At 36.8% G+C, this 22,554-nt stretch overlaps 1 protein-coding gene across 1 annotated transcript in view; it reads left to right on the top strand.

The window, feature by feature from the left end:
- LOC308668561 (VPS10 domain-containing receptor SorCS3-like) overlaps positions 1-22,554 on the top strand; it is a gene marked incomplete at its 3' end in the record, with an annotated part of 516,653 nt that overhangs the window by 297,545 nt on the left and 196,554 nt on the right. The window contains exon 5 of the mRNA XM_081328566.1: positions 11,103-11,176. Coding sequence (XP_081184692.1) covers positions 11,103-11,176 — 74 coding nt within the window. The remainder of the gene's footprint in view (positions 1-11,102; positions 11,177-22,554) is intronic.

A 22,554-nucleotide genomic window follows, 5' to 3' on the forward strand; every position in this document is an offset into this window, starting at 1 on the left:
TAAATTGGTACAGTCATTTATGGAGAGAACAGTGAGAGTTCAGGTGGTCTACAGCCAATCTGGGAGTGGCACAAATATCATGTGAAAAAGTATTCTAAATTGGAAACTTAGTTTCTATTGTGGCTGGAAAAAGAAAGAGAAAGGTTCACACAATAGAAGTTGCAATGATTTTTTTCCTAAAAATAAGTATGTAATAGTTTAAATTTTTTTTAAAAAAATCTGAATGGAATAGAGTACCTGGAAACCTGGAAAGAAAAAAAATAATACCTGGAAAGTATTTACTCAAAACATTTTCTAACCCGTTGCCAGTTGGGTACATAATCAGACCTCATAGAGCATGATTATCAGCTTGAAACATTCACAAACAGCTGGGCCAGAGACAGTTGAAGTAATAACTCATTTATCATGTGTGTAAATTGACTTTGCTCCAAATTTAGGATGGATTATGGAATGATACATTCACATCACTTCAGTGTTGGTTAATCTTGTCTAAAATATGTGAGCTGATGCATAATTAGCATGATGTAAAATGGTGGCGTGAAATGGTAGGATAAATAGCATAGAATGATTAATGTCAGTAAGGGAACTAAATTATTCCATTCAAGTACAAGCTGCCATGATCAGACAGAATAAGAAGCAAGAGTTACTGGGCCAGGTGAAGCCAAAGGAATGGGAGATTCTTCATATTCCCAAATAGAATCTACTGTTACAATATTTTTATTTGATTTTTTTAAAAAAATATGCTTATAGTAATTCTAAATTACTATAATTAATTTATAGTATTAATTAGAATTAATTACTAAAAATTAAACAAAAATAGGATCAATAATTAAAATAATATCTACAAGATGTACATTTTAATCTGTGAACTGTTCAGAGTTGCTAGGAGTCGGGTGGCATGTAAAAATATGGCAAGCATGAAAAGATGGCTAGTTAGCAGGGACAGAAGTTGAATTAGCAGGGACAAAAGAAACTCTTCTGATGAGTGTATGTGTGGATTATACGGAAGGCGTTTTCTCAGGTATCTGAGGCACATGCTAAATTCTACTAGCCACCAATCATATCATATGTCCTTACTGCTTCATTTTGCACTTATATCCACATTGACTCAATCAAGAGTCACTATTTAGGAGAATATAACCTTCATGTGCTGTTTGATTATATCTATTTACATGGTACTGCTAGCTAGATTTTATTATGTCAGTGCTCGTTCTTTTTTTTGTTTAGGCAGAAAACAGTGTATGTCATTGCTGAAACTCCAGCTAATCTGTTTGAGCAGCATGTTATAAGCTGCCATTTCTTTATATATAATTTTGTAAGAATAATCCTATGGTTTTGCCCATTGTATATTTTTATTTTATTTTCTTAGAGAATCGGTTATATGAGCTTAGACCCTGCCCCATGGTTTATTGGGTTTCTATAACATGGTTGACCAGGGATGAGTAACAATTTCATAATTATTTGGTACAGCTTTGGGTTCATCTGCCATTCTATTGCCCAGTACTGTCTGGGCTAGCTGGATTACATAATATTCTGGATTTTTAATTGTATAGTCAGTTGTATTGTGTGTGAAGATGGTTTTAATGCCATTTGGAGAAGAGACCTACATATGTAGAATTGGAAGTGCGTAAAGTTTAAAATGTACTATTATTGTCCCCCTCCTAAACAGTTGTTGTTGTTAGTTGCGAAGTCGTGTCCGACCCATCATGACCCCATGGACAACATTCCTCCAGGCCTTCCTGTCCTCTACCATCTTCTGGAGTCCATTTAGGCTCATGCCTACTGCTTCAGTGACTCCATCCAGCCACCTCATTCTCTTTCATCCCCTTCTTCTCTTGCCCTCAACCTTTCCCAGCATTAGGCTCTTCTCCAGTGAGTCCTTCCTTCTCATTAGGTGGCCAAAGTATTTGAGTTTCAACTTCAGGATCTGGCCTTCTAAAGAGCAGTCAGGGTTGATTTCCTCTAGGACCGACCGGTGTGATTGCCTTGCAGTCCAAGGGACTTGCAGGAGTCTTCTCCAGCACCATAGTTCAAAGGCCTCAATTCTTTGGTGCTCAGCCTTTTTTATGGGCCAGCTTGCACAGCCATACATTGCAACTGAAAAGACCATAACCTTGACTATACGCATTTTGTTGGCAGGGCGATGTCTCTGCTTTTTAGTGTGCTGTCTAGATTTGCCATGGCTTTCCTCCCCAGAAGCAAGCGACTTTTAATTTCTTGGCTGCAGTCCCTGTCTGCAGTGATCTTGGAGCCCAGGAAAATAAAATCTGTCACTACCTCCATTTCTTCCCCATCTATTTGCCAGGAATTGAAAGGGCCGGATGCCATGATCTTGGTTTTCTTAATGTTTAGTTTCAACCCAACTTTTGCACTCTCCTTCTTCACTCGCAACAAGAGGCTCTTTAGTTCCTCTTCACTTTCTGCCATTAGAGTGGTACCATCTGCATATGATGATAACTTTATTGTCACTTTGAATGTACACCAATCGGCATACATCAAAATGAAATTTCGTTGCATACAGCTCTCAAAGGGTCACCACCTCCGATATATACTCCTTGTTCATGGCCCGCTCAAATTTCACATTGTCCATTTTAGTCTCTAGGGAGTGAACGATGGCAAACAGGACAGATGGAAATGGGGCTCCATGTGGATTAGCCCTCAAATTCACTTGTATTCCGACAACCTCGCCTTCTTTCTTTTTTCTGATCCTGACTCTTCCACCTTTTCCTTAAAGAGGCCTTGCTTCTTTTCACCCCTGGAGCACGCTGCCGCCGCCACCAACTCCTCCAAAAGCCTCTCTCTCTTCCTCTGGGCCTGCCGACAGCCTCATCCAGTTCCTTCGCTCCATAAGCTCCAGGTCCTCTCCTCCTCTGCCTCCTCTGGAAACAGCCCTGATTTGCAACAGAATCCATCACTGGGCCTGCAGTCAGATCTTGCTGCTTGCAGAACAAATTCATACAGTGCCAACGACTTTTAACGGTCTCACCAACAGTTCCAAAACAACTAGAAACTCGCCAGGCCAGCAAAGATTGTTGGTCGTATGTCGTATGTTACCTTAGTTCCACCATGTTGCTCAAACACATTAAAATCTTCCTGATCATGTGGCCTATAGCCCTTACTATCCCTCCCAAAACTATTCACCTTCAAGAGCCAATGCAGCCGCAGCCATTCCAGGCGCCGCCATCTTAGAATGCTTATCTTAGGTTGTTGATATTTCTCTCTGCAATCTTAATTCCAACTTTTGATTCATCTAGCCCTGCCTTTCTCATTATGTGCTCTGCATATAAGTTAAACAGGCAGGGTGACAGTATACAGCCTTGCCAGACTCCTTTCCCAATTTTGAACCAATCAGTGGTTCCGTGTCCAGTTCTCACTGTTGCTTCTTGACCTGCATATAGGTTTCTCAAGAGACAAATAAGATGGTCTGGTACTCCCATCTCTTTAAGAACTTGCCACAGTTTGTTGTGCTCCACACAATCAAATGCTTTAGCATAGTCAATGAAGCAGAAATAGATGTAAACAGTACAGGGGTAATAATTGCTTGAATCATATAGTATAGATTCCCTATTACAACTGCTAGGCCTGAAAGGATTTGGAAAACACTAGAGGATTATTTTTGCTTCCCTGGAATAAGAAATCTCTGCAGCCAAACTTGCTGAAGAATTGGCTCAACTCTGTGTAAGCTTAGTACTAATCTGTTATAGCAGAAATGACAATGGCAGTGACAAGTTGCTGCTGTAGCAATACTGGCATGAACCTCTCATTTTTAAGTTCAGTATGTTCAGATTTTGAGATAATGACTTATTCTGAGCAATGCTTTATTGAAAGAAGCTAGAATGCTTCATGTCAGAATTTCAAGTAGTCATCATAACCTGCTTTCATTCCTTCATTCTGCCTACCAGCTGATTGTAATTATCTTTTTAAGACTGCTATTTATTTTAAATATATATTGTAATTACACAGATCTGAATATTGTCAAAAAGAGGCAAACCATTAAATAAACTCAATAATTAAAACTATTGTACATAGTTGTCATTAGAGAACAATATAACTTTATCATAACAAATACAAATTACTATAATAAGAAAATGATTAACTACAGAAACTTTTTATCCAGTATAACGTATTTTTGTTTTGTTTTTGACACTTACTGTTAAAAAAATTAGAAATAATGACTGAATTAAATACCATTTTTAAAACTTGTACAAAGTCTTCTCTGAACTGACAAGATTAATCATATAGAACAAATTCCATATTATTGTCATCCACTTGATTAAAAAATGAGTATCTTGCTGCTTCTGATTATAGGTGTTATGACATCCTAGTCCCAGCTGAATATTCTTGTAACACAATTGCAATTTTATAGCACTGAAAGTGTCAAGACTAACTTGGACTTACTTGATTAGGACAGCAGAAATGCAGAGAACATAAATAAGAATCTAGCATCAACAGACACAATGAAATCTAGAGATAAAAATTCTAAAAAGGTAACATTTCAAAACAACTTCAAACTCCTTTTTTACAACCCCGTAATTTCTTAAGTCAGGATAAAGTGGAGCTGACTGGATAGAACTAAGTGTTTACTAGCTGGAGTTCACAGAAACTATTTCTTCTTTGCACCCTAGTATAGAGAAATGAGGGACGCGGAGGCTCATTGGGTTAGGACGCTGAGCTTGTTGATCATAAGGTCGGCAGTTTGGCGGGTTGAATCCCAAGTGCCACGTAGCAGAGTGAGCGCCTGTTACTCGTCCCAGCTTCTGCCCACCTAGCAGTTCGAAAGCACCTAAAAATGCAAGTAGAAAAATAGGGACCACTACAGTGTGAAGGTAACAGCGTTCCGTGCGCCTTTGCCATCTGGTCATGCCGGCCACATGACCACGGAGACGTCCTCGGACAAGCGCTGGCTCTTCGGCTTTGAAACAGAGATGAGCACCGGACCCTAGAGTCGGAAACGACTAGCACGCATGTGCGGGGGAACCTTTACCTTTACCTATAGAGGAACATCTGCAGCTACTTAGGATTGAACTTTCAATCTTCCACGCGAGAAGTGAGAGTCTTCATCACTAGGCCACCACACTGCTCATTTCAAGACATTAAACATTTATAATCAGATCATGCACAAATTCTGACAAGTTATTTTTGCTTGCTCAGAATGTTAATTATGTCATTGCTTGGAATATCACTACCACTAGTATAACTGTAAAAGGGAGTAAATTGTAGTGGACATTGCAGAAAATTCCAACTTTAGGACCTTTAAGAAATCAAGACTCCACTGGTTCTTGCCAGCAGAATAAAAGGGAAAAAAATCTTTTTAAATATAATTCCTGACCAAATCCAGTATACTTTCTTGTTTCTGTTTCGAGCATCTGTTTTGAGTTATGATAGTTGAAATAACCACATTTTGGAACTTTTGTAGAAACTAGAAAGGCATTTCAAATGCTGCATTTGGCTTTTTGAGATCAGGGAAATCTTAACTTTAGAGAATAAACCTGAAAATAATCTTGTTAACTCATAATTACTCAACTAGTTCCCATAATTTACATCCTTAGTCTTCAAAATGTTGCATCTTGTTTAATATTCAATAAAACAAAGTATTTTAAACTATTAGTTATGATAATCTTCAATCATTGCCATTTTCTTGATATTAATATTATATACAGTACATTTACTATATTTTCTGTTTTATAAAAATAATGTTTTTATGAATAGTTTTCTTTCTCATTACCAGAAACTTTAAGTTCAAAACTGGTATATTCTTTTTAAAGTACCCTTTTCCAAATCTCAGTTACAATAAATGGAGTCTGAATACTGAAAATATAACCTCTACTTTCATCAATCATCTCAATTAAATTGCCAAATGGTCTCCTTATTCTATTTACCAAGCATTACCCTTACCAAGTATTAATACCATTAATCTGTACTATATTATACTGTATTCCTTATTCTGGATATGTTATATTTATGATATATTCCATCCTATTTTTATTATAAAACCTTGCAGTCCAATGAAAAGACTGAACTACCATTTTTAAATACAATTGCAAAGAGAATATAATATTTCTGTAATGGGAATTAATTTAAGCATTTCTCAGTGCAGTGGCATAATACATTTCCTTGAATTTAGAATCTATTTCTTAGTAATTTCTTTTTTCCCCCCCTCATGATTTAACATAGGAGGATGACAGTATTCAGAACTGAAAATGAAAATGAGAAAATGCTGCTATAGTAGCATAAGCTATTCCATGTGGTAGTGTATCTATTCTCATGTTAAAAAAATAGTGTATTTGATCACTGAAATGATATATTATTTGTAATGTCATCTTGAAAGACACTGGACTTCTTATCAAAATGATACACACAAATCACAATAAACCAGATTGCTTTCCTTTACACTTCATAGCAATTGACTGCAAATGACTTTATTTCCCTTGGCTGCATTTGACATATCCTATGGGTCCCACAAGCAAGGGAACTCCACATTTATGCTCAAAGAACCCTTTCGTTTAGTGGTTTACTTTAAATAATATGTAACTGACCTTTCTGTTTATATGCATGATTAATAGCATGCAGGCGGTGATGAATCAAAGGTGGAATAAGGGGATCGTTTTCCTCTCCTCTTAAGAATAACACAGTATAACAGTGGCTTTTCTCGATCATCTAATTTCATAGAAATTCATAGTCAAATGAAGTCAAATCAACCTTTGTTGTCAAAGTACAACATGTGTACAGTGAGATTGGCTGAGCCTCCCTTCGTGCACCCCACCCACAACTCCCAGTGACAACAAACCCACCATCTTGTTACACCATGTGAGCTAATTGCACAATGCGCCGGCCCCACAAGTTATCATACATGGAGTTATTTCCTATTCAGGAGCCTGACAGCCCATAGATAGAAACTGTTCTTCAGCCTGTTGGTGTGGCTGGCTATACTTCTGTATCTCCTACCTGATGGTAGGAGAGTAAAGAGGTACTGACCAGGGTGTGAGTCGTCCCTGAGAATTTTCCTCACTCTTCCATGGCAGCAGGCCCTGGCGATGTCATCTAGTGGTATCAGGGAACAGCCCAAGATGTTTTGTGCTGTGCTCACCACCCTCTGTAATATCTTCCTATCCACGACAGTCAGGCCAGCATACCAAACCACAATACAGTGTGATAGAATGTTCTCTATAGTAGACCGGTAAAAGAAGGTCATCAGTCATTGTTCTACCTTGTTCTTTCGCAAGACCCTGAGGAAGTGGAGTCTTTGTTGGGCCTCTGATTGCTAGAAAGGGAAAGAAGTCAAGCGCTATCAAATGAATAGCTTCCTTAACTCTGTGAATTCACCTAAAAACTACAAGTTCCGTTGAATCCTTTTCCCATGAATCATCCTGAAATCAAACTTCATTAATTTATTTATTTTTTTAAAAACCCTCCCACTCCACCACCACCAGAATTATTGAGTTCCCACAATGATAGACAGGATGCTTTTGAACAAGTAACTGTAGAAAAACTTGGTAGAAAAGAAGAGTTATGTAACACATTATTGCCAAATGTTATTATGACCCCTTAAGTCTCAGGTTTCACATACCACAACAATTGGTTCTTTCTTTCCAGTGATACCTGAAGAACTTTGAATGGGTAAAAGTATTTTTTTTTTACACTTAACATATCCCAAACTATCCAATCATACTTTTTTTGGAGAAATTTGCTTGTGGCCAATCTAAAGCATTAATACTGACCTTTAAAGTCTTAAGTCATTTGGAACCATCCCTTTTCCTTTGACCAAGGTATTTTTGACGATAGCATTTGCTCTTTGCAATCATAAAGTCTTGACTCTAATTATTGTTTTTTTAAAAATTTGGGTGAATTGTTGAACATTTTTGCCCAAATATATACCCACCATCCTTATTCAATAACAATGGAAATTGGGATTGGGCTGATAAAAGTTGTAAACCAACATATCTAAGGGTAGTTGTAGTTGTTGGAAGCCATAGTGAATAAATATACAGAATGGTCATTATTAAAGTTAGACAACAGGGCGGTTTAGGTTTTAATATTATTAGCAAATTTAGGTAACAAGGGTATCAGCTTTATGGATTTGTAATTTTTATAATTTATTTTTATAGATTAATTCTATATGATAGCCTCTTTTTCAAGATAAGTAGAAATCAACATGGGTGTATATTTCTTGAAGAGGTCTTGCTTTCAGCTCTCTGGAAGTCTATTTGCTACAATCATTTGCCAAGGACATTCCTATACCTAGATGGCTTTAGGTATTCCAGTCTGGACCTGCTATTTTGCATATTGAGCATGGTGTTTCTTGTGGACAATTTAGGATAGTCAGAGAAGGAGGCTTACCAAACTGATGCAGGAGAATTGCTATGGCACCTTTAATTATAGGGTATGTGTAATGTATTGGGTTTTTGCTTGTACTGATTCACGTGACTGTTTAAATACTGCATTAATGGTTGCTCATTCGTGTGTATGTGTAACAACTACTGACCAAGCCAGACTTGTTCTCTCCAGGACTATCATTGGTAGATTTGGGGCGGGAATGGCTTCCTTCAAATCTATTGGCCACCGCCTAGTGGCCAACCGTATTAATAGCTGCACAGCAGCCACTGTTTCAGTTCTGTTCTGCTTGACTTCAATAAAGCATGTTACTGTTTGGAACCCTTTTTCTCACTTATTGCCTTCAATGAACCAACTACACAACAGTATGTATTGTGTGTTTGTGTGTGAGTTTTCAGTAGGTTGATTTGCATTTCACATTTGCTGGCTTCAAGGGGTGCTAGACCCTGGCTTCTGCAGTCACTTTATCTGCCACATTTTCAAGCTGATTTTAACTACATTATGCATACTTTAATATAACTATTTTTATTCTGACTAAAATCTAACTTTGATCTATAAAACAGTTGAAGAAAAAAAAGATGGAGTAAGCCTTACATCTACACAGCTAGATCCCTCTCTGAAATTTCATCTTTTTAAGAACACTTATTTAGCAACTTATCTGCCGAGTGCATTGTGTGCACACTAGGACAAGTAAACTGTGTAGACGGCCTTTTAGTTTTGCTCAAACGCTGCTTTGCTTGGCTAGATAGCAACTACATTATCCCAGAAAAACTGGGTGTATATTCCCTAATGTTGTCACTGTTTGGGGGATGCTGTGCTTTGTCCTTCTTTTCTGTTGGTTGCTATTTTAATAAAACACACTTGGAAAGTACATAACGGAATCTGAATATGTGCCTTTAAGAAAGCTGAAGATGGAAGGTTGGAGGGGGTTGCTTTTAGTTGGGACTATAGAGACATTCTGGCATTCTCTGATATGTTGTGATGTGTAATCGCTGTCAGAGCATTTAATTTTTCAGCACCAGTGTTGCCATGGAGGCTATAAATTATGTCTTGTTTTTGTGCCATTTCTTCTTGTGTGTTCCTCCTTTCACACATTATAAATTGAATAATATTTAGAATAATATTGGCATATCCCAGATATGGTATAATTGGTATCTTGTTTTACTTTACTTTTAATGCTTTTATATCCTATTTCTAACTAACAAATGATTGATGTGCCCAAATAGATTACAGTTCAAATCCAAAATGTATTTATATCTTAAACAAATAAGCTAAATCTCCATTCAAAATAAATGCAGGATAAATTCAAACATATTGACTAAATTCTTTCATCATGCTTGAAAGCAACAAAACAATTCCCTTCCAACTGGAAATAGAAGCAAAGGTTTAATTCTTAATTATGATGAGTAATTATGATTTCCCCAGAAGAGTATTATAACCAAGACTGTAAGGCTGGGCATTGTACTAGCTAGTAAAAGTGGTTAAGATCAACATATGATATATAAAACAGAAAATTCTAGAAGTGCCTATACAGGGAACTAAAAGAAAGTACCGGTATCTTTGATAATATAATATTTATTTTACTGTGCCTAATTGTAGAGCTGGCCCTACAGTGCAAGTATTTCCAGGAAAATGAAAGATAGACATTCTAACATTCTAATTTTTTGTCCAGATTTTATATTGTTCCCTGGTAATATTCTTTTTCTGATTATATTTATACCTAATGTTACTTTAAAACTTTCTCAGATTGCTGACATTGCTTTCTGTGTTTGGCCTGAAAAAAATGATTATTCATTGTTTAATATCAGTTTGGTTTCACACCAGATGAGATAAATAGGACATAGAATAACACCAGCAGGATTTTATTTAATGAAATTGGGAGTTGATTATAACAGTGAACATAATAATAAATTTTCAAAACGAATTCTCTGAATATCAGTTATAATAATGAAAGCTCTAAATACAATGTCTGATTGCCTTTATTACTAAATTTCAAATGTAGGTAAAGTACTCAGTACATATCTATTTGACCCTTGCAGTGTGATTTTTTTCAAGAAAAGAAGTTCAGTAAAAAATTTATTTCAACATTATCCATGTGCAACTTCCAGCCTGTTATTAAATGACAAGAAAATGACAGATTTATTCTTGCCAGTTTGGTCTAGTGGTTAAGGCACCAAGCTAAAAACCCAGAGACTATGAATTCTAGTTCTGCCTGAGGCATGAAAGCTGACTGAGTGACTTTGGGCCAGTCACTGTCTCTCAGCCTATGATGCCAGGCTTGAGTGACAAGCCAGCCAGTCAATTCTGTTCGCAACCAGCACTTAGTTCATGTGAAAAAAAGCAGAACCTGCACTTGTGGGAAAACATTAAGAAGAAGAAAAAATCTATCCATTATACATTCTCTCTCTTTCTCCCTATACACATACAAACACACACAAAATTTGTGTAGTCTTTTTAAATATAAATTTTCTTTACAGTGGAATTGGTTTCATCATGGCCACCAAAATAAATTTTTGTTCTGCTTCTTTATTTGTTTTTTTTTTTAATTTGCCAATCTACCCTAAATAAGTCCTGGTATTCTTTCCTATAATTTTACCATTCAATTCTACAACCCGACTTAATTTTTTGAAAATCAGCCAAGGTCATCTAGGTGTAGCGCTTTAGCAGGACCTAAGGGACAGTAAAATATATTGTCACTTTTGTTGCAGTGGACTAACACTAAGTCTGCCATAGTTATAGTTTTACTTAATTTGGTTCTTAATATCTTACAGCTGTACAGTTCTATGGATTTTGGAAGGAGATGGCAGATCATGCATGAACGGATCACACCAAACCGATTTTATTGGTGAGTTCCTTGCCTTGTATTAAAACTGCATATCCATGTATGACATATTAGAATTCTATAATATTGCATAGAAGATTTTTTTGCAATACATTGTCCTGTTAGTTTATTTTATCCAGGACAGGAAGGGAGAGGTGTCTCTATTAAGTTTCCTTTTAAAAAATAAAAATAAAAATGTTTTATTGATTTTTTTACAATAACAATCCTTAGTGCCTGATGTACAGCCAGTGGTGGGATTCAGCCAGTTCGCACCACTTTGCCAGAACCGGTAGCTAATTTTTTCTTGCCCAGGCCCAGAATGGACTTCTGGAAGTGGCATCCACACAGAGAACCAGTTGTTCACATATTTGAATCCCACCACTGTGTACAGTGTGTTGTCTTGGTTCACAAATTAAAAAAAAAAACAACCCACAATCATTAATAGTTAATTAACAATCAATAATAATTAATATACTTCCATAATTAGTATATTGATTAATAGTATATTTCTTTGATCTCTTCTCCCAATAGTATTATCCTTCAACCTTAAACAAGTATAATTTTTAATATTTTCAATGCATAAATGATTAAATATGAACATTTTCTTCCATGTTTGTACCAACAATAATAGCGTCCATATGTGACATATTTTTTCTTATCAACTTGTGTTATTTTTATAGAAATCAGCTTATTGGTTCATCATATATCCTATTTTCATAAATCTTGTTTAAACTTAATTTCTCGTTACTATTCGAACAATTCTCATTAGTCATAATTTTTTCAGTATTTAACATCGAAATATCCAAATTTTCCATTTTAATACATCATTCCAATGTTTTCATATTTCATATAAAAATACTACTGTATACTGCTATCTATCTTATGACATCTACCTATACCATTTTTTCTGATCAGTTTATATTTTACTTATATTTGTAAATGTTAATTTGTTAAATCACTATATATCCTTTTTTCAAAGTTCTTATTTAAGCTTAATTTCCACTTAATATTTCAATCATTTCTTAATCCTAATTCTCTTCAAACTTAATTTATCTTTGAAATTCAAACTTTTTATTCACATACATCATCCCAATATTTTTACATTTTATATATTATCAAAAGTACTATATTACTTATATCTCTTATCCCTTTTATTGTAAGGCCCCTTTATAGCCAAAGTTTTCTGTTCATTTAACATATTCAAACAAGTGTTTGCTCGTGTAATACTCCATCTGGTAGGGCGAATCATATATCTTGAAACTGTCTCTGGCCTTCTTTTGCCAAATAGCTTTCCAAATTGATATTTTCTGCTTGCCAGGAAGTTCTTGTATTTTTGTAAATGTTGTTGGGAGTCAAGAAGACAGAGTACATAAAATATATGCCTTTTGCCTCCCAAACAATGATTCTCCTAGCAGTGTCCATTTTGTTAAGTCTTCTTTCTTATCCTCAGGTTTATTTTGATGTTATAATGAATAAGGTATCTTTTCCATTTTTGTTGTTATGTCCAAGTCTTGTAACTTTTTTCCTGTTTGTATTAAATTATAATTCTCTTCATTTGTAGTTTTGCTGATTAAGTCATTTTTTCTAGTTTATGTTCTGTTGTCTGATTTGTTTGTTCATTTTTGACTAACATTTTCTGAGTATTTTTTGGTTGTGAGTTTAGATTAGAAATGTGCTCATTTATGTCATCAAAGTTGTGTTTAATCTCCTCTTGGTTTAAAATTATTGTCATTTGTATCTGTCGTAACATTACATAAATTTCCTGTTAGAGAATATTTGTCTTGTCTTGAAATGTTGTTTCTGGAGGTCTTTGATATTCCAGGCTGAGTCCTCCAGGAGTAGATATTAAATGTGGTTATCTGTCATTTTTTGATAAGTACACCATATCCATGTTATCTTCCCCTTTCAAATAATCCATCATCCATGCCATAGTCTCTGTAATTACCAGCCAAAAGTCAAAATCCAAACAGTCCAGTTTTGTATAGTTCTTATCTTTATATATAGTTTTTTATAATCCACTGTATTTCCAATTGTCAAGGCTTGTCAACCAGTCAAAATTGCAGTTTAGTATATTCAGCCACCTTGAATCCTTCCTGTAAATCCCCCACTAAAAGATTAGTCATTTTTTTTCTTTTTCTGTAAACAATTCTTGAGTTTAGAAAACAATCAGAATATTTCTTTTCCTTCAGACACTTTCTAATCTTATAGCTGGTCCAGTATGTACTCTTTTCTTTGTTCCCAGCAGCTGTCTTCTTAAAGGTTATTAGAGTTCAAGGGAACAGATTTTTCTTTGTTTCTGGGCATTGTTGTTAATGTGCTATGTTATAATTCTCTACTAGGTGTCAGAAGTTGTTTGTTTTCCAGCTTTTTCAGGCAAGAAATTATTCTTATTGTTGGTTTTTTTTAATAATTTCATCAAGACCCTTTAAAGTATAACAGGAACTGGAAAAGAACTCAGAAGAAAAGGATCTTATCCTTTTGAAAGGTCTTTAGGTCAGGGCAATGGGTTCATGATGGGGTGGGAGGGAATCTGGACTGCTAGTTTGTCTGGCCTGGTGTTTTTAGAGATATATCAGCAAAATCAAGAAGGGTGGGATATTGGAAACAGCATTGGTATTAAATAAGCATCAACAAATAGAGGGCAGGCCCCTGCTGATAGTCTCTTCCTTTCAGGAAGAGGCTTAACTAAAGACAAAGTGATAAGAATGGTGACCCCTTTAAATTGAAATTGATATTTTAATGTCAGATCAGTTGATTTATTTACTAAATTTATAGTATTTCATATAAATCCAGAATTTGGATGCTGGAAGAGAAGGCAGTTTATTTCTGCCAATTTTGTGGGATGGCAATCTAGGTTTGAAGGTCAAGGAAGTCTACCTGAATATTCTATATTGCATTTTGCCAATTTGGAACATATGTTGTTTAACTGGATGGTTAATACTACAAAGGTTTATTGGTTCCCCCCCTGTCCTACCATCTAGTAGTTTAAAGGGAATTTGGTGATACATGTAGGCTTTTTATCTCAACATAAATGCAAAGAAACTAGTAGCAATGCTTCATATGTAGAAATAGAGGTGACTGAACTGGTGTTTCACTCTCCTGTCTGACATCTCTTCCCAAGCTAGCTGGGGTAACTTGGGTAATGCAATTGGATTGTCATTTTTTTTTTCTTGTCTGATTTCCACTTAGGAGTGGCTTAAGAAGTCTTGTCTTAAGGGATGGCTTAAGAGGTCTTGCTTATGCAAATACTAGGCTTTCCAATCTAGTATTTGTGTGACAAATGTTGGGTTTGAATTTCTGTTTGAATGAAGTTAATGATTTGAAGTATGACTTCATTTTCCTGCACAGATTACTCCTTCATCAGATTTATACAGAAGACCAATATAAACCTTTATAATGTTAGGACTGATGAAAATGATCTGATGGATCTGGATGATTTCCTGAATGTGTTTGGGGAATTATCCACATAATTGCTCAGCTGTACTGTTGTTACCAATTTTAATTTTATTGCTATTTTTTAATTTGAATTTTAAAATATATATTTTACTTTCTCTTAAATGTTATTAGCTGGCTTAACATTGCCAGGCTTTGAGTTTGGCTTATTTTAATAAACTATTATTACGAGGTAGGTAAAATGAGGACCCAGATTGTTGGGGGCAATAAGCTGACTTTGTAATAATGCCACTTGGGGGGCGCGAAAGCCCTAATAAGCAGGCATATACATAGAATGAAGGCTATTGCTAAGCACATTGATTTGTGCTTTAAATTGTAAGCCGCCCTGAGTCTTCGGAGAAGGGCGGGATATAAATGGGATTAAAATAAAAAAATAAAAAAAATAAACCAAAGAATGTGTTGACAAACCATGATTAATTTAAAAAAGAGGATTCTTTTGATCTCCTGTGGCTACAAGAAGCAAGGGAAGAGAGTGCATTACAAAACTGAGGCTTGTGCATTATTTTCAAGTGTAACCAATGTGTAAAATGGTTTGAAATGTCATGAATTTTATTGCATTTCCAGATTTATTGGGAGTAACACTAGGGTTTGAATGACAAGATTAAATACAATTGCTTAATCCAGTTAGAGTCTGATTTTTTTATGTTTAATTTTATTGTTTAGCAAATAGTGCTACAAAACATCTGGGAGCATCCCTGTCTCTGACTTTAAAGAGTTCTCATATTTAGCAGATTGAGTAGAATGCACGCTGTATACTAAACATGGTTTCTTATCATGGCAAAACAGACAAGACTTTTCTCTACTTATTTTAAATGTGAGTCATTTTGTATAGTTCAGTAACATTCCATTAAAGATAAGGAGATTCTTCTTTTATGCCTTTTCCCATTGGAAATTAACCAACTCTTTTAAGATGACTATACATCAGCGGCTATATGAGGCAGAATCTATTCTCAGCAAGAAGAGAGAATTGAAACTCCTGCTCTTTTGTTTCCTGGGATTCCCGAGAGTCTCATCTTTAGAAGAAGCTTAGTTTAATTTTGCTGTTATTAAGCAGAGGAGACGTGAGGTTACAGAAGAATTTCAAATACACAGACCATGATATACCATTGTTCTTTAAATAAAGTAGGTTATTTGAGTTGCAATCAAATACTTTTCCCTCTAACATAACAGGTTTTGCCAGTAATAAGAACAGTTGAGTTTTCTTGCTGTACTTACAATAACTGGGCAAGTTTAATGCAGTTGCATTATTTGGACTTTATAGGAAATTAATTAATGATTTGCTGGATAAAAGCTCTCTTTTTATAAAAGGTATGCATGTCTTATTCATAGATTGGGGTGCAGAATCATTAATTGTTGCTTCAAGTTTCATCTTTGCCCTAAGAAATTGTGACTCCAGAAATAATGCCTACACATTGTGTCTGTGAACATGCCATTTTCACTGTTTTAAGTTGGCATACTATCAGGCAAAGTTCTTTTAAATAATGGTTTTCCATCTCAAATAAGTACCATTAATTTTATTTCTTTTTAAAAAATGTTCAGTATTTAATTTGAAATACAACAATCTGTTCAGAAACAAACAAAAAGTATGCAAGGATAATATAGAATCTCTGTAGGAAAGTGAACTATGTACAGGAAGTAGTAGAGGCCATTTTGGTAAATAACTCTCACTACTCTAATTGGGAGGCTCTAGATAAGGAAATATACAGCTAGTTATGCTTGGAATTAGAGTTCAATGTGATTTTGAAATGGCATGAAATTGTAACCTTCATATTCACCCAGATTGTTTAAATTTATCAAATTTCTAGGTCATTCAACATTACTCTCCTTTGTAAGAATACCAAAAGTGCTATCATATTCTATGAATTAAAGGGTATGCAATCACATGGCTTAAATCTATTTACATGTATTACATGAAAAACAAATGATTAAAAAAGCATGACATCTAATTCCTTAAACTGGAAGATTGAATTAGTGAAGAATACAAGGATGATTGGTGGTTCTGAACATGGAATAGACCACCATCATGTGTAGATAAAGAAAGATATTGCACAATGTTTAGGAAAAACGATTAAAAAGAGGTAGTCAGAAAGATAAGGAAGAGAAAATTAAAAGAGGGAAACATTTAAAAAAAAACAATTTTGGAAATGGGTAGAAAAAGCTGAACAAGGAACTTCTAACCAAGTAATAAGAATTAAAAATGAAAGTGAGAAAATGATTTGAGATTAAACTTGAGTGAGGGAATGATGGAAAAAGTATTTTAATGATCTGTATGGGGTTGATAGTGACATATCAAATAATGAAATAAAAACAAATGGTATCAATGTTAATGTCTACAAAAACCTAATGAAAAGTAAGTCATAAATGCTGTGACAACTGAAAATTGGTGATGCTGCAGCTATAACTGGGGAACTGTTAAAATATGGATGTTGCTTGTTTATAGAATGGCTGTACAACATATTTAATGTGTGCATGAAGACTGAATCTGACAGCTCACTGAATGCTCTTATAGTAGGTATAAATGCAAAACCAGAGGGGCATTGGTTTGTTCAATGTGCCTCAGAATATGTTTGTAAAAATTTTATTTGGAAAGTACCAGTGGTGATAATGAACAAAAATTTGGGAAATTCAGAAAATTTATTAAGCTTGTTGATTTATACAATATGGAATTGAAGGTAGATTGCTGCATGCACTACGAGTACTATATGATGGAAATGAAATGGAAAACTTAATGAATCAATTATAACTGAGCTTGCAGTAACAAAATATTGTTGTTTAACATCTGGATAGATAAAAGTATAAGAGATGTTTATGGTGACATTAGAGCTGTTCCAGAAATATGTATGCACTCTGGACAATGCCATGATTTTGGTTGAGTAACCAAATGTTTTGCTGGAAATGTTAGATACATTGTATTATGCAATGAGGAATATGGATTGGACCATTAATGTATAAAAGATTGAGGAACTTGTGTTTGGCAATAAAAATGAGTATACATGTGAAAGAGTTCGATCCTGTGACTCTGGACGAGGTAGACAAGATCATGAGGAAACTGAGCTCCACTACGTCCTTATTGGACCCGTGCCCCTCCTGGCTGGTTTATGCGGCTCAGGATGGGACACGAGGCTGGATCCATGCAGTAATAACTGCTTCATTGAAAGAGGGCAGTTTTCCCGCCGCCTTGAAAGAAGCGGTGGTGAGACTCCTCCTCAAAAAGCCTGTCCTGGACCCAGCTGTTTTAAACAACTTTCGCCCGGTCTCCAACCTTCGCTTTCTTGCGAAGGTTGTTGAGAGCGTAGTGGCGCAACAACTTCCTCTGTTCCTGGAAGATGCTGATTATCTAGACCCATACCAATCGGGTTTCAGGCCCGGACACAGCACGGAGACGGCATTGGTCGCTCTGATGAATGATCTCTGGCGAGCTCGGGACAGGGATTGTTCCTCTGTCCTAGTCCTATTAGACCTCTCAGCGGCTTTCGATACCATCGACCATGGTATCTTACTGCGGCGTCTCAGGAGGTTGGGAGTGGGAGGCACTGTTTTTCAGTGGTTCTCCTCCTACCTTCTGGAACATTCACAGTCTGTGTTGGCGGGTGGGCAGAGATCGACCCCGAGACCTCTCGTTTATGGAGTTCCTCAGGGGTCGGTCCTCTCACCTCTCCTGTTTAACATCTATATGAAGCCGCTAGGTGAGATCATCCGTGGTTTTGGAGTGGGATATCATCAATATGCTGATGATACCCAACTTTTCATCTCGACCCCAAACCACCCCAGTGATGCCCTCGACGTGATGTCCCGTTGCCTGGAAGGCTTCAACTCACCCCGGATAAAGACGGAATGGCTGTACATACCGGCATCTCAGGAAATTCAGATTATTCCATCTCTTACTATTGGGGGTGAGTTACTACCCCCTGTAGATAAGGCTCACAATTTGGGTGTCCTCTTAGATTCACAGCTCTCCTTAGAAGATCATATAGGAGCTGTGACTAGAGGGGCCTTCGCCCAGGTTCGTCTGGTGCGCCAGTTGCGACCCTATCTGGACCTGGATGCCTTGCGTACAGTCACTCATGCACTTGTGACCTCTCGTTTAGACTACTGTAATGCTCTCTACATGGGGCTGCCCTTGAGGACCACTCAGAAGCTTCAGCTGGTACAGAATGCAGCCACGCGAGTTCTTTTGGGGGTCTCCTGATACTCCCATGTTACACCTCTACTCCGTGAGCTGCATTGGCTTCCAGTTGCCTTCCGGGTGAAATTCAAGGTGCTGGGGATGACATACAAAGCCCTACATGGCATGAGTCCGGATTACCTACAGGAGCACCTACTGCCGGCGTCAACTTCCCTCTGTCCTGTACGCTCCCACAGAGAGGGCCTCCTCAGGGTACCACCGGTCAGAGAATGTCGGCTGGTGACCCCCAGGGGGAGAGCATTCTTGGTGGGCGCACCAATTCTTTGGAACCGCTTACCGGCTGAACTACGAATGGCCCCCGACCTTTGCTCCTTCCGGCGTGATCTAAAAACTTATCTATTCGAACAAGCCGGCCTGGTCTGATGGGTTTGGGGTTTTAACATTGTTTTTAACTAACTTACTACATTGGGCACAATCATTTAACTTTAAATCTTGTATCCTGTATTCTTATTTTTATTGCCCTATACACCGCCCTGAGTCCTTCGGGAGAAGGGCGGTATATAAATCAAATAAATAAATAAATAAATAAATAAAACTAAAAAAATTAGAATATCGTGCAAAAGTTCATTTATTTCAGTAATGCAACTTAAAAGGGGAAACTAATATATGAGATAGACTCATTACATGCAAAGCAAGATAGTTCAAGCCGTGATTTGTCATAATTGTGATGATTATGGCGTACAGCTCATGAAAACCCCAAATCCACAATCTCAGAAAATTAGGATATTGTGAAAAGGTGCAATATTCTAGGCTCAAAGTGTCCCACTCTAATCAGCTAATGAAGCCATAACACCTGCAAAGGGTTCCTGAGCCTTTAAATGGTCTCTCACTCTGGTTCAGTAGGAATCACAATCATGGGGAAGACTGCTGACCTGACAGTTGTGCAGAAAACCATCATTGACACCCTCCATAAGGAGGGAAAGCCTCAAAAGGTAATTGCAAAAGACGTTGGATGTTCCCAAAGTGCTGTATCAAAGCACATTAATAGAAAGTTATGTGGAAGGGAAAAGTGTGGAAAAAAAAGGTGCACAAGCAGCAGGGATGACCGCAGCCTGGAGAGGATTGTCAGGAAAAGGCCATTCAAAAGTGTTGGGGACTTTCACAAGGAGTGGACTGAGGCTGGAGTCAGTGCATCAAGAGCCACCACACACAGATGGATCCTGGACATGGGCTTCAAATGTCGTATTCCTCTTGTCAAGCCGATCCAGAACAACAAACAACGTCAGAAGCGTCTTACCTGGGCTAAAGAAAAACAGACCTGGTCTGTTGCTCAGTGGTCCAAAGTCCTCTTTTCTGATGAGAGCAACTTTTGCATCTCATTTGGAAACCAAGGACCCAGAGTCTGGAGGAAGAATGGAGAGGCACACACTGCAAGATGCTTGAAGTCCAGTGTGAAGTTTCCACAGTCTGTGTTGATTTGGGGAGTCACGTCATGTGCTGGTGTTGGTCCACTGTGCTTCATTAAGTCCAGGGTCAACGCAGCCGTCTACCAGGAGATTTTGGAGCACTTCATGCTTCCTTCCGCAGACAAGCTTTATGGGGATGCTGACTTCATTTTCCAGCAGGACTTGGCACCTGCCTACACTGCCAAAAGCACCAAAACCTGGTTCAATGACTGTGGGATTACTGTGCTTGATTGGCCAGCAAACTCACCTGACTTGAACCCCATAGACAATCTATGGGGCATTGCCAAGAGAAAGATGAGAGACATGAGATCGAACAATGCAGAAGAGCTGAAGGCCGCTATTGAAGCATCCTGGTCTTCCATAACACCTCACCAGTGCCACAGGCTGATAGCTTCCATGCCACGCCGCATTGAGGCAGTAATTGCTGCAAAAGGGGCCCAAACCAAGTGCTGAGTACATATGCATGTTTATACTTTTCAGAGGTCCAATATTGTTCTATGTACACTCCTTGTTTTATTGATTGCATGTAATATTCTAATTTTCTGAGATTGTGGATTTGGGGTTTTCATGAGCTGTAAGCCATAATCATCACAATTATGACAAATCATGGCTTGAACTATCTTGCTTTGCATGTAATGAGTCTATCTCATATATTAGTTTCCCCTTTTAAGTTGCATTATTGAAATAAATGAACTTTTGCACGATATTGTAATTTTTCGAGTTTCACCTGTATCATTGCAAATTACATTATATGTGAAGAACCAGAGAAAGTAGATTAAACTGTGCACTTTGGGTTTATGCAGATGGTAGTAGAAAAATATATGGTATGTTGAGAAAAATGAATCCTTGGATCATTTGGGATGGAACTGGATATTGCATATTCAGGAGGAACATAAAAGTAATTAAAGTTCAGTGGAGATAGGATATTAAGAAATATTTATAGTAAAATGAAAAGAAATGGAATCCAAAATTAATGGGTGCTGAATGAATGTGAATTGAGAGGTCCTTGGTGCTTTCTGAGCTTGGTTGCTTATTGCAGACATTTCATTACCCAAATTAGGTCTAGCATTGAAGAGGTTACCTAGTTTGGGTAATGAAACATCTGCAAGAAAGCAACCAAGCTCAGAGAGCACCAAGGCCTCCTCAGTTCAACCCTGAGCTACAAGTATTCTTCTTTATTTGACACATATGTGTGTCAAATGCTTCAGAAAGCACACAAATGAGAAAAAATTTGCCTGCAGGAGCACTTTTATTCCTGCATGAATGCCTATGACAGCATTCCCTACCTACCATGGTCAAATATAAACCTCCAGTCAACTGCACAGCTGGATGGAAAATAGTGCAAGAAAGTGGGCAAAAAATTGATACCGCTTATGATTCCAGATGCACACCTCAGATTAAACAAATATCTGTACACCATAGCACATTTCAAGGAACAGCTGGAACAGAACATCATGCCAGAGCACATGGAGAGACTGGGCACTATCAGGATGAGTACTTCTAGAGACATGACAAATATAAGGAAAAAAAAAGACTAGCACAAATGACATTAACTGGTTTTGGTAATAAAATGCCTGCAAGAAAACAACCAATTTCAGAGAGCACCTAGGATCCCTCATGTCAACACTGATCTACAAATATTCTCCTTTATTGGAATGTGAATTGAATACAAAAATTAACTAATAAGAATGAAGCATGTTAAAATGTTTTCATCATATAATGAATGAGGAACAAATCATAACACTAATATATGAAGAAAGAATGAAAGGGACAAAAGAATGGTGAAGACTAAGAAAGTCTTAGTGGGATGGAGTTGATGACATTCTCTAAAAGGGAGAGCAGAAAAATTTAAGAAACAAAAGGCTGTGCATGAAGAAGTATATGGACCATGTAGAAGTAAGGATAATATACAAAGATAGGAAAGTATTGAATGGTTTAGTGTAAACTAGATTTCCTCTTTTTTCTTATACAATAACTACTTTGCTTCATGATTTCTTATTTATTTTCTTTGAATAATGTTGCTTACAACAAAAAATCTGTGTGGTGAAGAGCATGTGTATATGTTTTCATGGGCAGGAAATGATATACTTTTTAGAAGTTTTAGACTAAAAGTTCCATAAGAAACTGTCATTGCAGGTTTTCAGGAATTGTGAGTAAGATAATAAAAAACAGCTGATACATACCATTTCCCACCTTCAGTATGACTATAAATAGCTGTAAATATGTAAAAAACTCAAAGGAAGTTTTCACTTTTAATTTTGCACACTATATGATACATATAGAATACGAACATTGTTCACAAATAATCTGTCAGCATGCTATGATAAAACAAAACAGCCATTTAAACCTGAAAATGT

Source organism: Vipera berus (assembly GCF_964194415.1).
Source record: "Vipera berus genome assembly, chromosome: 5".
Classification (NCBI taxonomy): domain Eukaryota; kingdom Metazoa; phylum Chordata; class Lepidosauria; order Squamata; family Viperidae; genus Vipera; species Vipera berus.